This window comes from Drosophila elegans, unplaced genomic scaffold (genome assembly GCF_018152505.1).
Source record: "Drosophila elegans isolate 14027-0461.03 unplaced genomic scaffold, ASM1815250v1 contig_183, whole genome shotgun sequence".
Classification (NCBI taxonomy): Eukaryota; Metazoa; Arthropoda; class Insecta; order Diptera; family Drosophilidae; genus Drosophila; species Drosophila elegans.
Genome location: NW_024545550.1, coordinates 6,853,988 through 6,868,148, shown reverse-complemented (window position 1 = coordinate 6,868,148; position 14,161 = coordinate 6,853,988). Strand labels below are relative to the sequence as shown.

The 14,161-nt window shown below is 40.5% G+C and overlaps 7 protein-coding genes across 8 annotated transcripts; 1 reads left to right on the top strand and 6 right to left on the bottom strand.

Moving 5' to 3' along the window:
- Positions 1-307: 307 nt before the first annotated feature.
- Positions 308-1,121, bottom strand: LOC108144223. The gene is made up of 2 exons (XM_017268898.2): positions 977-1,121; positions 308-890 (listed from the first exon to the last, which is right to left on the bottom strand). Exons 1-2 carry the CDS (start codon positions 1,049-1,051, stop codon positions 597-599), a joined length of 369 nt encoding a protein of 122 aa, XP_017124387.1. The 5' UTR covers positions 1,052-1,121; the 3' UTR covers positions 308-596.
- A 989-nt stretch (positions 1,122-2,110) lies between these two features.
- On the bottom strand, positions 2,111-2,972 carry LOC108144248. Its single transcript, XM_017268927.2, has 3 exons — positions 2,898-2,972; positions 2,515-2,835; positions 2,111-2,435 (listed from the first exon to the last, which is right to left on the bottom strand). Exons 1-3 carry the CDS (start codon positions 2,946-2,948, stop codon positions 2,157-2,159), a joined length of 651 nt encoding a protein of 216 aa, XP_017124416.1. The 5' UTR covers positions 2,949-2,972; the 3' UTR covers positions 2,111-2,156.
- Positions 2,973-3,788: 816 nt separating this feature from the next.
- LOC108144214 (putative protein TPRXL) lies at positions 3,789-4,953 on the bottom strand. The gene is made up of 3 exons (XM_017268888.1): positions 4,843-4,953; positions 4,448-4,774; positions 3,789-4,208 (listed from the first exon to the last, which is right to left on the bottom strand). Exons 1-3 carry the CDS (start codon positions 4,891-4,893, stop codon positions 3,837-3,839), a joined length of 750 nt encoding a protein of 249 aa, XP_017124377.1. The 5' UTR covers positions 4,894-4,953; the 3' UTR covers positions 3,789-3,836.
- Positions 4,954-5,514: 561 nt separating this feature from the next.
- LOC108144929 lies at positions 5,515-6,311 on the top strand. 2 transcript variants are annotated; one of them, XM_041707655.1, is made up of 3 exons: positions 5,515-5,615; positions 5,668-5,985; positions 6,094-6,311. In XM_041707655.1, exons 1-3 carry the CDS (start codon positions 5,577-5,579, stop codon positions 6,235-6,237), a joined length of 501 nt encoding a protein of 166 aa, XP_041563589.1. In that variant the 5' UTR covers positions 5,515-5,576; the 3' UTR covers positions 6,238-6,311. The 2 variants fall into 2 exon arrangements, with proteins under 2 accessions (XP_041563589.1, XP_017125583.1); XM_017270094.2 differs by having other exon boundaries at positions 5,516-5,615; positions 6,040-6,311.
- A 388-nt stretch (positions 6,312-6,699) lies between these two features.
- Positions 6,700-7,846, bottom strand: LOC108144168. The gene is made up of 2 exons (XM_017268827.2): positions 7,265-7,846; positions 6,700-6,969 (listed from the first exon to the last, which is right to left on the bottom strand). The coding sequence occupies exons 1-2, from the start codon at positions 7,643-7,645 to the stop codon at positions 6,856-6,858; spliced, it is 495 nt and encodes a 164-aa protein (XP_017124316.2). The 5' UTR covers positions 7,646-7,846; the 3' UTR covers positions 6,700-6,855.
- Positions 7,847-8,190: 344 nt separating this feature from the next.
- LOC108144232 (salivary glue protein Sgs-3) lies at positions 8,191-10,227 on the bottom strand. Its single transcript, XM_017268909.2, has 2 exons — positions 9,799-10,227; positions 8,191-9,168 (listed from the first exon to the last, which is right to left on the bottom strand). Exons 1-2 carry the CDS (start codon positions 10,186-10,188, stop codon positions 8,284-8,286), a joined length of 1,275 nt encoding a protein of 424 aa, XP_017124398.2. The 5' UTR covers positions 10,189-10,227; the 3' UTR covers positions 8,191-8,283.
- A 537-nt stretch (positions 10,228-10,764) lies between these two features.
- Positions 10,765-12,550, bottom strand: LOC108144883 (cell wall protein IFF6). Its single transcript, XM_017270042.2, has 2 exons — positions 12,084-12,550; positions 10,765-11,349 (listed from the first exon to the last, which is right to left on the bottom strand). The coding sequence occupies exons 1-2, from the start codon at positions 12,468-12,470 to the stop codon at positions 10,828-10,830; spliced, it is 909 nt and encodes a 302-aa protein (XP_017125531.1). The 5' UTR covers positions 12,471-12,550; the 3' UTR covers positions 10,765-10,827.
- Between the last annotated feature and the right edge of the window lie 1,611 nt (positions 12,551-14,161).

Below are 14,161 nucleotides of genomic sequence, written 5' to 3'. Positions count from 1 at the left end.
TAGATAATTTATGCCCGATCAGCGAACTAATCAGTAAACTAATCTTTCACGTTATTTGAACAAAGCGTTGCTAATCAGCCCAACATGACTAAAAATGTAAGTGTTGCCTGACTATACCAAAACAAGATGAATTAGTCATCTCGAATTGCGAGATCAAGTCAAGTCAGACAGCCACCAGACTTGTCATTTGATTCAAGATCGCTTTCGTTTTTTGTTGGCACCAAAATTGTGCTAAATGATCTGTATCTCTAAAACTACAAATATGGGGATTCATAAAATTAGGATTAAATAACTTGGAGATATATAATTTAAGTTTGTAAAAGAAAATGTACGTTGATTTTATTTAGTATAACTATTTAGGAACTCAGCTCAAATTGATTAAATTTTATATTCCTTTAATTTATTTTTTGTATTTGCGGTTTTGGCTGTTTTACAAAATATTTATTTTTGAACTTTAATATGCTAATATAGAAAGATACAAACAAAGAGTATTTTTTTTTTTGTACATTCTTTCTAAAAAATATTAAAAACACTTTGTCTTTGTTTTGTATTAGCAATCTGCACACAACGACAGCTTTATTGATAGCTTTAAGAACTTAGCCGAAAGTGCCCCAAGGCTGCCAGGTGAGGGGTTTCATGGGCTCCATGGGCTCCATGGGCTCCATGGGCGCCATGGTGAAGAGGGGCGGAAGGGGGCTGAACTGACCGCAAGACGAGCCGCTGCACTGCGACTGCGACTGGTGACCATTGCCCGACTGGCTCTGGCTTTGACTCTGGGATCCGTCCTCGGAGGTCTGTGACTGGCAGCCGGGTCCGGTTTGCGTCTGCGACTGGAAACCGTTTTCGGAGACCTGAGTGCCACTGCTATTATTGCATTCCACGGGCGCCGCCTGAGGGAGAAATCGTAGACGGAGGAGGGTTATGTTTACTCGATTGTCACAACCCCATTTCAGTTGTTGATTTTCATTTTCATTACGTTAAGTCCGGACAGCACGCACAATCCGGCGAGAATAACAGCAAATGCGACGACTGCCACGCGATGGCCTTCCATGTTGAATGTTGAGGGCGGAATGTGAAATGGTTAATGGTCCGAGAACAAAATTCGACTGATTACAACTTAGTGTGTGTGGGCACGCTTTTAAGCGCTAACAGCCGCAAACCGGAGAGATAATTGAATGTATCGCCGATAAGGCCACCTCGGATTGAATATTTATGCCCGCTCGCTACGAGAAAGGTGTAAGTTCGGCCAGCGGCGATTGTCTGTTCTCAGAGAGCAGCTAATAACGTTCCGTTCACATGCCTATCTGTTTTTCCTCTAGAAGTCTACACAAATGTTTCGATGGCCCACAAATAACAGAATATTACAAAAAGTGTGGGAATCAGCTGGATATAAAAATAATAATAATAATAATAAATAATAAAATATAATACATTTAAATTTATTTGGACTTTTAGACATTTTGAAACTTTATTTTGAAGCTTTACCAATACTAAAATGTTGATTGATTTTGTTTATCTTATTTACTTTAAAGTTTTTGTTTGCCTTAAAAACAAATATGTCAATGTCATTTAAATAATTACATTTATTTTTGATTTTGTTTTTTTGAATTTATCTACAGATAAATATGTCAATGCTTTTTAACAAATCTATTTTGAAGAAAAATGTTATAAGTTTTAATTACTTATTATTAAAACCAAAAGATCTAAAAGCAAAAATTTTAAAGGGTTTTTCTAATGTTACTTGGCCCAACTGAGCAGCACGGATAAATCTGTCCGAGTGGATTGTTTTTAAAATTTCAACAAAGGTATATTACTTTTGGGCTTAAAATCTGCTTCAGTATATTTAAAATAAAATGTTCAGTTAGCTTTAAATAACAATTTTGTTAGCCGCAACCAAGGAAAAATATTTTATCGAACATTTTACTTCACACAACCCCATGATTGCTTTATTTAAAATGTTATGTGCAGTCAGCACACTTTGACAAAAATGATTTAATTAAAACTATATTTTTAATTATATTCAGCACACAGTTTAATGTTTTAAAACAGTTTCACAATAAAATTTGATAATTACAGTACTATTATTTTAAGCAATGAAAACTATGTTATATCAGTTTAATTTTTATCGTTTATTAAAAGCATTTAGTTTCCCACTTTTAAAGATCAAAATAAAAAGGCCCATCTGAGGTGGAGGTTAGTGGGGCAGAAGTGGGTGTTGGCGTTGTTGGAGCAGTGGTGCTGGTGGGAACTCCGTACTTGAGGCAGCTGTCCAGCAGATCGTATGTGGAAGCCGTATCCCGGACGTACTTGTTCTCCGTGGCGTTGGTACACTGGTACTGGGTGTCCTGAATGGCCTGGATGCCCATGGTCAAAGAGCTCGCCGAATTGGCAGCCTGGCTGGAAATGTCGTACATCACGGACACATCACCCTCAGCCTATGTTTATGTAAAATTGGAAATTATATTAAGAAATGTTTATTGAATATATTAAATATTTAACCGGCAGTTAGCTTACCGCACTGGCGTAGCAGTTGAAGAAACTGGTGGTGTCGTTGTTACTGTCACAGGCGGTGAAGGCACTGCAAAGACTGGAGACCTCCGACTGGTAGATCTTCTGCTGCTGATCGGCCTGGGCTGTCAAATTGGCGGTCTGCGCATTAGCAGTGCTTATACATCCTTGATAGGAACTCGAGAAAGTGGCGGCCACCTCGTTCAGCATGGGCAAATAGAGGTTGAAGCACTGGGTGGTCACATCCTCGGAAACAATGGCATCCATGTCGCGGGCATGCACCAGATAATTATTCAAAGCGCTCTGAATCTGAACATTCGGCGTGGCCTTAAAACCGAAATAGGAAACGTTAATGGCGGAACTTAGGTCAAGTATCAATATAACTATACTTTAATGGCCATAACGCTGGCCAGGATTAGCACACTGCACAGGAGCTTCATGTCGGCGGTTATACTATTACTGTCTCCAGCAAAGACCGCGTCTAAATGTTTTATATACTCGTCTGGCGGGGAACATGATTGATCCGTTTGGGCCAACTTGAAAGTTGTGTGATTTTTCTACTACTACTACCCTTGAATGGCGATCAATTAGGTAGCATTATTACTAGACGTATGACTAGACATTTTCATTCTATGAGTCAGGTTCTAATATGGATAACAATATAAGATAGCCGACAACCAATAACAAAGAAAAAAAAGCGTTTTTTTAACTTGTCAAGGGTTATTTAGCGGCTTAAGGGCTTTCGGTCCCGATTAAATCGATTGCTGTTCCAATTGGGTAACAAAGCCCCTTGCTTAAACGGAAATCCTTCAAGTCATTGTACTTTATTTAAATGTTAATTGCAAAGGCACCTTTTAATTTGAAAAGCTTTCACTTTTGACCAAAAGTATGCAAAGCTTTTAATTTTTATTAATGTATTTTTTGCAAAGTTTATACGCAGCTCAATTCATTATATTAATTCATAAAATGAAGGAAAAGTAAATTAGAAACTATATCTAGCTATGACCAATGTCAAAAACTGAATAGCATAAACTAACAAAAATGCCTTGTTATTTTAAAAACAACATGGGTTTATATAACATTTTTTAAGACCTAAAATTACTAAAAAAATACACTTTGCAGCGTAATTTATTATAATTGTTAAAAAACATTAGTGGCTGCCAATTATAAAAATGAATAAACCCACTGTATGTCTAAAAGTAAGGTGAAAGTAAAATACAAAAAATGTCTATACGCAATCCTGTGACTTTCCTGAAACCCTTTAAGAACCAACGAATCAATGTTTTTCAAATGCTCATTTATTGCTTGCAATTGCTTGAATTGGTGGCCTAAGAAGATGCCGGAGTGGCAGGGGCGGCGCTGGTGGCCGGAGCAGCGGTGGTCACAGCCACAGTGGTGTCGTCTCCAGCGACGGAGGACGGTGCAGCAGTAGTGGTGCCATCAGTGACAGCAGCCCCGCTCGAGCTAGCAAAGGGGCTGGATGACGAGGGGGCGGCGGAGGAGGTGGTGGGCACGCCGTACTTGAGGCAGCTGTCCAGCAGATCGTAGGTGGCAGCCGTATACCGGACGTAGTTGCTCTCCGTGGTGTTGGTGCACTGGTACTCGGTGGCCTGGATGGCCTGAATGCCCATGCTCAAGGAGCTGGCCGAACTGGCGGCGTTGGTGGCAATGTCGTAGAACACAGAAACATCACTGTTGGCCTGTGAGAAAAACATATAAATTTATAATAGTTAATCCAATAAAATATTTATTGTTAAGTCAATTCATAAATAGGTACTCTTATCTTAGATATATTACTAGTAAAAAACAAAAAATAAAAAAAAATTTTAAAAATAAAACAACTAGAACATGACATAACATTCTCAAACTAAAATTCAGTTAAGTCAGTTATTTTCTCTTTGATCAATAAATTATTAACTCATAGTAAGCTTCAACTCACCGCACTGGCGTAGCAGTTGAAGAAGGTGGTGGTGTCGTTGTCGCTGTCGCAAGAGGCGAAGGCATTGCAAAGGCTGGAGACCTCCGACTGGTAGATCTTCTGCTGCTGATCGGCCTGGGCGGTCAGATTGGCGGTCTCGGCGTTGGCGGTGCTTATGCATCCTTGGTAGGAACTCGAGAAAGTGGCGGCCACCTCGTTCAGCATGGGCAGATATAAGTTGAAGCACTGGGTGGTCACATCCGCGGAAACGGTGGCATCCAGATTGCGGGCATGCACCAGATACTGGTCCAAGGCGCTCTGCAGCTGCAACTGCACATTGGGCTTGGCCTGGAAGGCGGAAACGAAAACGGAAATGTTTACTACCGGAAACCAGGCGAATATCAGTTAATCCTTACGTTAACCGCCAGAACGCTGGCGAGGATTAGTATACTGCAAAGGAATTTCATTTTCGTGCGGTCGTTTCGTTGGCGGTTGGATATTAACTGTCGCTGGCCAAGAACAGAGCCAAATGCTTTATATACGTGGCCGGCGGGGCGAATGATTGATCCGTTTGGCCCAAATGATATTTTTGTGAATATTTTGCTGCTACCCAGCGTCGATCAATTAGGTAGCATTAGGGCGAATGCGTAATGCCAGACCAACAAATTGCTTTGCATGTGCATTCCCATTCGATGCCAAACACGTGTATTCAGGGTCAAAAGCTGATAACCAAGACTAGATGGCCAGGAACCACCGGAAGGCCTTATTCGCGGTTCTTTGAACTTGCCATAGTGAGTTCGTTGGCTTAAGGGCTTTCGACCCAATTCGAATCGATTGCTGTAACGATTGGTTAATAAAACCCTATATCTATGCGATAAGTCCCCATTTATATTTATCATATGACGTAATTAATTGCGGAGGCAAAGTTTCGGTAGATATCTTCTCCTTTTGGCCAAAAGTATGCAACGTATTTCCTTGATAATCAAGTGCAAAGTTTGGATGCCACTGAATGGTAATTTGCAGACGTACCACAGCGATAAGCAAGCCAATAAACAAACCATACATCACTGTCAGATTACATTACCATTTTTTCGGATACTTTACGCGGAAATTTTGCTTCAATTTTGGTCAGTCGTCTGCGGTCCGCGTCATGAAAACTGTTGTTATAACGCTGCTTTTGGCCATTGGGGTAAAAATGCGACTTTTAAAACTAATAAATTAGTTAAAAAAGATGTTTTTAGGTCTTAGCTAAGGAGCCGCGAGCTTTGGACAGCTTGTTTTCTTACTTAGACGAAGGAAAGGAAACGTTATCAAATCTTGGCAACACAAAGAAATGTTTTGCCCGCTATCTACCAGAATTGGAAAGTCAGGGAGCTACTTGGTCGAAAGGATATAGTGGCTGCCAAATAAGTGCCACCAATGAGCGACAGTCATTGCTAACAGATGCCTCAGTGGCTCAAGAAAATATTAGAGAAGCTGCCTTGAGCATGAGTTCCTTTATTGATCAGTGTTTGACCTTGACGGAGCCCCTGGATTTTTTCCATTGCTTTGCCAAAATGGTAAGTAATCTTACCAATCAAAAAACATATTTAAGAACCGAAATACTCCCATAGTCCAAGCTCCAGCTCACCAATGTCTACAATATTTCGTTCAATGCTTCCGAACAGGCGCTGATCCTTAACCAGAAATTCGGTAGCATCGAAATGGAGCACTATCTGTGCACAAATCAAACTGAACGTGATTATGTCCAAGGAACCGATAAAGTCTTTCGATCATTAGATCAATGTCTTCAAGTGAATGCCACAAATTAATGTACATAACAATAATTTTTTGTTAAAAGCAATTTGAACATAACTATAACTATTATAAATATATCTTTCGATTTTAAGGTCTGTTCTTTAATAATTCTTTAATTAGATGTTTGACTTACATCCTATATTTTTGAAATCCGAAAACTTAGAATTTAGATTATACACTTTTGTTTAGTACATATTGTTATTATAAAACAATATTTTGCCAATTTTAAATTCAATATGTATAGCGATGAGATATTTTGTATTTAATATTGAAAGTCTTTTTAGATATTACTTTTTTTTTATAATAACATACTAAATTAAATTTCAAAACTAAACAATACTGTTTTGTATAATATGTACTAATTTTAAAAGTCAAAACATATTTTGCGTTAAACCCGTTGAAAAGTACCTCTTAAGTTAATGAAAGTTATCTTACAGGAAATTAATATAAATTCTTAAAAAATTGTCGTGAGTAAATTGCCTTTATAAAATGGTGTTTATTCACCCTTAAACCTTCTGTTTACATAGTAACAGATAAGCGATATTACTCGCTAAGTTCATCGATTTCCGATCGGCACTGGGTGAGTTCCCTGTGAGCATTCCTTAGATCGTCCATGTAGTTTTTCTGGGCATCTAGACTGCAGAGCAAAAAGTCCTTTGCACAGCATCGTAGTCTTCATGCAGCCGTGTATACGCACTTGTGGCATTATAACTTATTTCCGTTAAGATGTCCAGATTTCGAGTTCCCTGGGGATACATATAAGATACCAATTAATGTTGAGTTATTTATTTAATTTAATTCTTTTTCAGTTAATGAAACATAATATACATTGATTTAATATTTTAAAATTGATTTTAATATATGTTCCAATGATTTCCGCGATTAAAAATAAATGCAATTGTTCTTATAATGAAGACTGACTAGCTTTTTATTAGAATTTTTCCATTTAAATTTGAGTCCAGACCTTTTTCATCGCAAAAAATGTTTTCTAATCTCCTCAGACTTTTGATTTTTTATTGATTTATGGTCAAGATAACTCACGTTCTCATTGATGCACTTGAAATAATCCAGATCGTCAGTCAATGTGTCGCAGATCCGCATATTTCCGCACACCGCACTGGAGGCCAACTCGATTTGTAGTCGCTCCAGCTCCACATCCACCTCAAGATGTGTGATGCTCTCGTTGGCATTCAACTCACATAGGTCATAGGAATCGGAGTAGACCAGCGAGGCATTGGCACAGGCTATGGTGAACTCGTCATGGCACTCGTCTATTCCAATATCGGGTTCGGGAGTGGGCCAATCGAAGCCTCCAATAGAACCCTCCGAGTAACCCCAATAAAGGGAAATCACAAATATGTATAGCACCCAGCAGAGGCGACAGCTGGTCTCCGTCCTCGCGACTTTGCGTAGTGTTTCCATTTGGGCGTCGATCTTGACTGCCGCTGAAGAACCAACGACTCTGATCGAGTGCCGAGTGCGGCTAATTGATCATTTCCTAATAACTCGTACTCGTACCGCATTCGGTTTTATTGACCAGCCCCGAAGGCCAGCTATTTACGACAAGTTCAGGTGTTCCACTTATATAGTGTCGTGCACAATGATTGCAAGAGTCGTTCTCCGGTTCGAAGCCCTCTGATCCGATCTGCAAAATGGGCAGTACGAAACATCGGTAGCCGAATGGTGTGGCGCTTGTTTGGCCGAGACAGGCGAGATAAGTCATTACTCTGCCAGTTATCAGTGATAAGTACTGCCATTGACGTTTCCATAAGGGGTTAAGTCGAGTTAAAGCCTTTGTACATCTAATATACTAGAAAAAATAATCAAAAACCGAAATTTAATAACAATATATATATATATATTTTATTTTTAGATTTTTTTAAATTATAATTGAAACCCCCTTTGTTATTTCTGGGTACGCCATCGCTTTTACCTAAGCAAAACACTTTCAATAGCACCCAAAAGTATTCTACGTTATTTACGCAACCGCTTTTATTGTGACTTTTACGGCACTTAAAATCTTCAAGTGAATGCAATAAATAATTTATAAGCTTTTACGATTAGAAGAAGCGCTTCATTAGGTTCAAAACTCCACTCCGGGACAAGGGAATAGATCTGTTGATGTCTTCCTCTGGTGGCCGCTCGGTGGTGGGAGCAACGGTAGTAGGAGCAGCAGTGGTGGGAGCTGCAGTGGTGGGTGCAGCTGTGGTGGGAGCAGCTGTGGTAGGAGCAGCGGTGGTGGGAGCAGCTGTGGTGGGGGCAGCTGTGGTGGGAGCAGCTGTGGTGGGAGCTGCTGTGGTGGGAGCATCCGTTGTGGGAGCAGCTGTGGTGGGACCAGCTGTGGTGGGAGCAGCTGTGGTGGGAGCAGCTGTGGTGGGATCATCTGTGGTGGGAGCAGCTGTGGTGGGAGCAGCTGTGGTGGGAGCAGCTGTGGTGGGAGCAGCTGTGGTGGGAGCATCCGTTGTGGGAGCAGCTGTGGTAGGAGCAGCAGTGGTGGGAGCAGCTGTGGTGGGAGCAGCTGTGGTGGGAGCAGCTGTGGTGGGAGCAGCTGTGGTGGGAGCAGCTGTGGTGGGAGCAGCTGTGGTGGGATCAGCTGTGGTGGGAGCAGCTGTGGTGGGATCAGCTGTGGTGGGAGCAGCAGTGGTGGGAGCAGCTGTGGTGGGAGCAGCTGTAGTTGGAGCGGCAGTGGTGGGAGCAGCGGTGGTGGGAGCAGCGGTAGTGGGAGCAGCGGTGGTGGGTGCAGCTGTGCTCGGAGACTCGCCTCCGTTCAGGCAGACAGTTAGACTCTCATCACAGCTGTCCATGTCGTGGGCATAATCAACGCGAGCCATATCCACACAGGCGGTAAGATCGGTCTCGATCACGCTGTATTTGGCGCTGATGCGGTTGAAATCCAGGCTGGAATCACTGTTCAGGGTAAACATCACCTTGTAGCTGTCAGAGGACTAAAAGAAAACAAGGTGTTAAAGAAAATTGTTTGTAGCTATCTATAAATTCCCATTCTTCCACCTATGATTTCAGTTAGTAATAGCTTTTCCATTATCTAACGATTTATTGGTAATAGTTAAGTTCATAACTGATCACATAAACGGCTTAAAATTCTGCACATGCTGAAGGAAAATATTGATTAGTGACGCATGTCGTACGCATGTTGACCGATTAAAGTCTAATCAAGGCATAAAATATATATATTCATATGTGCTAGGAACAGTAACTTTTAGAGTCAGCCGAAGCCATAATAAGAATTGTTTCAAAGTATTTCCTTGCTCCCAATCTTGTTATGAGATATATTTGAGTATGAGGTATATATTGAGTATTATAACCAATGGTGATTATCTTTAAAACCATTATAAAGATTAATACAAGGCATGCTCTTCCTTTAATTATATTTTTAGAACAAGAACTTCCTATTATTACCATTGCTGACTATCTTTAAAAGCATTATAAAGATTAATGCAAAGTGTGCTCTTCCTTTCAATCTATTTCGGGAAACAGTTTTTAAGAACTTCCCATTATAATCATTAGTGGCTTTAGGATTCCTGTTTCATGACAAAGTAAGAATAGAGCATACGTACGGCATTGCGGTAGCAGTCGAAGAACTTCAGGCCATCCACGAGTTCGTCGCACTTCGTCAGGCTGGAGCACATGGAGTTGGTGCGATCCAGGAGGGCCTCTCGCTCCGAGGCACTCTCGTTGGTGAGCTCATCCCGGCCCATCTGGGCGGTCCTCAGGCATCCGGTGTACTGCTGGTTGTAGCCCATGATCACATTGGTCTGCTCCTCCAGATAGTGGTTGAAGCAGTCGGAGATCAGGGTGGATTCGTCCCGAGCTTCGGGAGCGGCCATTAAAGTGCGCACGGCGAACTGCTGGCGGGTCAGCATGGAAATCAAGTCGCCGGAATGCTTGGGCACCAGGGCAAAGCCACTGGTGGCCAACAGCAGGCACAGGGCAATAGCGAACTTCATTATTATTTTAACCGAATTTAACGGATCTCGTTTTCGTACTGAAAGCCACTGGTCATCGGTTCATTATTTTATAGCCGGGCTATATCAAAAATTTCGACTGTCTAAAATGTCATTGAGAAATCATTAAATCATGCTGATTAAAAGCTAATTGACTTTTTATCTGGTTCTCGAAATCGGCGCCGAGATTTCTTCCGATTTCATTTTTAATAAGTTTTTTTCTGACCCAACACCCCATAAATAGCCGTGTTATCTAGCATTGGCAATGGCCAATATAGTTGCTAGCTTATCGGCTGACTGGTTTTAATTGATTTGGCTAATGTTGGTCAAGCGGTGGTTAACACTGTACTTTGTAGTTTTTACTTGATAACAACGTCTATCTCTAGTCGGTTATGCAATGAATCACACGGTTTTTTTTTTCAAGTTTATTATTTATTGTCCCCTAAGAACGAAAACAGAAAACGTGTGTTAAATTTTAATAAACCTTTGTCCGTGCGATCTTTGATTACTGAGTAATCTGATAGCATTTTTACCCCAACTTATATACATATTCTTTTTATAGTTTTCAAAAAAAATAAATAAGATACGTATATTTATTTAGTTTGCTTCGTTTATATTTATAGGATTAAAGACCTCGCTAGCTTAGTGGGACTTGAACCAGTTCTGCAGGTTCTTCAGAATATTCTGGATGTCCTTGTTGTTATGACTGGACAGCGATTTCAAGTCCTCCTCGGGAGCTGCTTCCTTGTCACCTTCGGAATTTGTTGAGGATTCTGGCTCGGTGGTTGTGGAATCAGTCGAGGTTTCTGAAGCAGCTGAGGTTGAATCAGTCGAGGATTCTGACTCAGTTGAGGAATCTGTCGAGGATTCTGGTACAGCTGGGGAGGAATCAGTCGAAGATTCTGGATCGACAGATGTGGAATCAGTCGAGGACTGCGTGGTTGTGGGTTCAGTGCTCGTGACTTCCGACGGAATGGGAGCACCACCAATGCAGAGGGTCAATTCCTCGTAGAGTTTGGCAGAGTTCTCGGCGTAGACCCTCTGGGTCTTGTTGGTGCACACGTACTCGTTCACCTGGATGAGACGGACTTCCTCTTTCACGAAGGCCAGAAGTTCAGAGGCATTTGCAGAAATGGCGAACATGGTCTTGGTGCTGTCGGAGCCCTATACAACAAAAAATCAAAAGAAAATTTAGATTATTGAGTAAAAAATATAAAAAACGTATGATCCTAATAGTTCTAAAATATTTTGTGTAATACTTGATTGGCAGCTAATCTTACAAACTTTTGTACTTATACACTCGTATCAGCATGATAGTTAAAAAAAAACAAATTGATAAAACTAGACTGTTAATCATAAGACAAATGATATTGACAAAATGTTATGTTTAAAATATACATCGTAAATAATTTAAATACTAACATTAATGACCTTTTATAGATAATCTTATACACTTTTGTATTTATATGCTCGTGCCAGCAAGGTAGTTTAAAAAAAGTCAAAGTGATAATTTTGTAATTAATTAATCACAATACAATTGAGATAGTGAAAAGTATGCAATCTAAAATACATATCATGAAATCATTTAAATACACTGATGAAGAAATGGAACAATTAAATCCAGAATTAAATTGCATGATTTAATATTAAAATATTTGAAATATTGTTGAAATATTAGACTTCAAATGATTTTAAAGTATTTTATCTTAGTTTAACATATAAATCAAATTTTTAAATATCAAAAACCATTATGAGAATAGTCAAAAAATGTATTTAAAAAAAAAATTATTGTCACAAGTCATTGCGAAAAAGGATGAAGTACTCCTACCAGTGTAGGAAAATATAATACTAAATTTGTCCGTTTGTGTTCCTTATCGACTATGTTATGCAATACTTACGGCTTCGCTGTAGCACTCGAAATAATCCTCGGCGGCTTCCTTTTCACTGCAGACCTTGAGGGCATCGCAGGAGCTCAGGGCGGAGGCGTCGATGGCATCGCGATCATCCTTGGTACTGTCGTTGATCTGGGAAATCTCCAGGGCAGCCTGCTCCAGACAGGCCTTGAAGTTGTTCTCGTACACGGTCACGCCCTCGTTTATCAGGGGGATATAGTAGCCCAGGCAGTCGATGGAGTGGTCGCCATTGCCATTGGCGAGATCCCGGGATTGCATTAAATACTGCAGGAAGTTGGTGCTCGGATGGTTGATCTGCAGCGAAGGCGATGGCAGGGCCACAATCTGGCTCAGGCCGATGGCCAAAAGGACAAGGCACAACTTGGCTTGCATTTTTCGATTTTCTATTGTATTTCTTTTTTACTAGACCTTCACTGTTACAGCGATCGATTCGTACTTGTCCAATCCGCCTGTCAGCTGAAGTATTTATAGGCGCCGCCCTCGAGTGGTCCATAAAAAAAAATTCTTGCCTTAGTTTCCAATAAAAAAACGCCATGTTATTGCCGTGTTATTACCTCGGTTTAGCCTATCACTCGAGCTATCTCGAAACCGGGGTGTAGTTATCATTCTTATCGATTTTATAACCGGCACTCAACGGGACCCGCCCGTCAAATCCAGCTCAAGGGTTTCCACTAACCCGCTCCCCAAAAATTTTTACTCAGTTAGATCAGCACTCCGTCGAGGTAAACATTTCCCCGAAATCTTTATACATACTGCCTGAATTTGGCAAAAAGAACTTCCCTTTGAGAAAAGCAGAAAGGAAGAACGCAAATGGCTGAGATTGCAACTAGAATACTAGCTATCGACTAATCTAATCTAGTTGGAGTGCTTTTCTTGTGGAAACACACGTGCAGTCTATATGTCTGTCCTACAGTTTGAATTCCTAGAAATTTCAGAAAGCCTATTGAATTATAAAGTAACAGAACTGCGATTGTATCATCATTGAGGGTTGTTATTGGTCAGAAATGGATTTTGATAAGGCCTTTGACTTGGCAAAAAATAAACAAGTAGGCATGCTAAGGTTGAGTGTCTTATAAAGGGAATAACTAATTAAATACCGAGGTCTTTAGGATTTCCCAATGTCTTATCAAATTCCCAAATTGCTTATTGATTATTGTCAATTTGAATGACTAACAACAACTTTATCAGAGTGCCTTGTCGGTCAATTAAAAGCTACATGATAATTACATTTAAAAAAGTATTATGACTCACTGGAGCTATTATTGTTGCCTCAAATAAATTGAAACCTCTCGAATAGTTGGCCAAGTTTAAAGCTGTCTTCATCGCATGCCTCTGCATAATTTTCAGAGATCCCCAAAGGAAACCGGATCTGCCAGAGCAAGGACAACTTCTAATTTGCATATCTTAATTGCGTGTTCTTTGTGTGTGCGCCGGTTGCAAGGATGCAGGATACTCTAACTTGCCAAGTTATTGGCTTGATTTCGGCAGAGTGAAATCTCCCCTTTGCACAGCTTCAACGCTTTTAATTTGTTTTAATTGCAGTGACAACAAGGCCGCCGGCAACTGCACAAACAATAATAACACATGCAATTAAATTTGAATAAAAAACACTGCTAGGAAAATGCCACCCGACTGTTTATTTAACTGTTACCACCGCTACCTTAAAGTGCCTCACCCCCTGGATTCTCCCTTTCCCACCGAAGGTAAAGTTTTCCTCGGCTGATTTACATGTTTGTCCTAGCCTCCGCCTTTCCCCGTCCTCGTGTCCTGCGGATCTTTGATAAACTTGGACTGATGGCAAATGCAAAAAGTTTTATTTGCATCCCATCAGGTTTTCCTGGTTTTCCACCTTCTAGATCGGGCCGTTAATTAAGTAAGTTGCAATGGCTTTTAGTTTCTCGTTTGAGTTTCCAGATTGACTCCATCACTTGATGCCATCTGTTTGGTTTTAAGAGGCAGCCAATTCTATACCCAATAGCCTAAAGCTTTTATGGCCATTACCCAGTGTTTAATAAAAATCAAAATGTCTTGCTTACAGATTTGTAGTTTCAAAATAAGCCTCG

Bases quoted from the DNA above. Each gene is read 5' to 3' on its own strand.
- LOC108144223 (XM_017268898.2), bottom strand. From the start codon at position 1,051: ATGGAAGGCCATCGCGTGGCAGTCGTCGCATTTGCTGTTATTCTCGCC. The intron at 891-976 runs GTAATGAAAATG...TTTCTCCCTCAG, and splicing joins GCGTGCTGTCCGGACTTAAC to GCGGCGCCCGTGGAATGCAA.
- LOC108144248 (XM_017268927.2), bottom strand. From the start codon at position 2,948: ATGAAGCTCCTGTGCAGTGTGCTAATCCTGGCCAGCGTTATGGCCATT. The intron at 2,836-2,897 runs GTATAGTTATAT...TTCGGTTTTAAG, and splicing joins CCAGCGTTATGGCCATTAAA to GCCACGCCGAATGTTCAGAT. The intron at 2,436-2,514 runs GTAAGCTAACTG...ACATAAACATAG, and splicing joins TCAACTGCTACGCCAGTGCG to GCTGAGGGTGATGTGTCCGT.
- LOC108144214 (XM_017268888.1), bottom strand. From the start codon at position 4,893: ATGAAATTCCTTTGCAGTATACTAATCCTCGCCAGCGTTCTGGCGGTT. The intron at 4,775-4,842 runs GTAAGGATTAAC...TCCGCCTTCCAG, and splicing joins CCAGCGTTCTGGCGGTTAAC to GCCAAGCCCAATGTGCAGTT. The intron at 4,209-4,447 runs GTGAGTTGAAGC...TTTTTCTCACAG, and splicing joins TCAACTGCTACGCCAGTGCG to GCCAACAGTGATGTTTCTGT.
- LOC108144929 (XM_017270094.2), top strand. From the start codon at position 5,577: ATGAAAACTGTTGTTATAACGCTGCTTTTGGCCATTGGG. The intron at 5,616-5,667 runs GTAAAAATGCGA...AGATGTTTTTAG, and splicing joins CGCTGCTTTTGGCCATTGGG to GTCTTAGCTAAGGAGCCGCG. The intron at 5,986-6,039 runs GTAAGTAATCTT...ATACTCCCATAG, and splicing joins TCCATTGCTTTGCCAAAATG to TCCAAGCTCCAGCTCACCAA.
- LOC108144168 (XM_017268827.2), bottom strand. From the start codon at position 7,645: ATGGAAACACTACGCAAAGTCGCGAGGACGGAGACCAGCTGTCGCCTC. The intron at 6,970-7,264 runs GTGAGTTATCTT...ATGTATCCCCAG, and splicing joins TCAAGTGCATCAATGAGAAC to GGAACTCGAAATCTGGACAT.
- LOC108144232 (XM_017268909.2), bottom strand. From the start codon at position 10,188: ATGAAGTTCGCTATTGCCCTGTGCCTGCTGTTGGCCACCAGTGGCTTT. The intron at 9,169-9,798 runs GTACGTATGCTC...GTTTTCTTTTAG, and splicing joins TCGACTGCTACCGCAATGCC to TCCTCTGACAGCTACAAGGT.
- LOC108144883 (XM_017270042.2), bottom strand. From the start codon at position 12,470: ATGCAAGCCAAGTTGTGCCTTGTCCTTTTGGCCATCGGCCTGAGCCAG. The intron at 11,350-12,083 runs GTAAGTATTGCA...TTTGTTGTATAG, and splicing joins TCGAGTGCTACAGCGAAGCC to GGCTCCGACAGCACCAAGAC.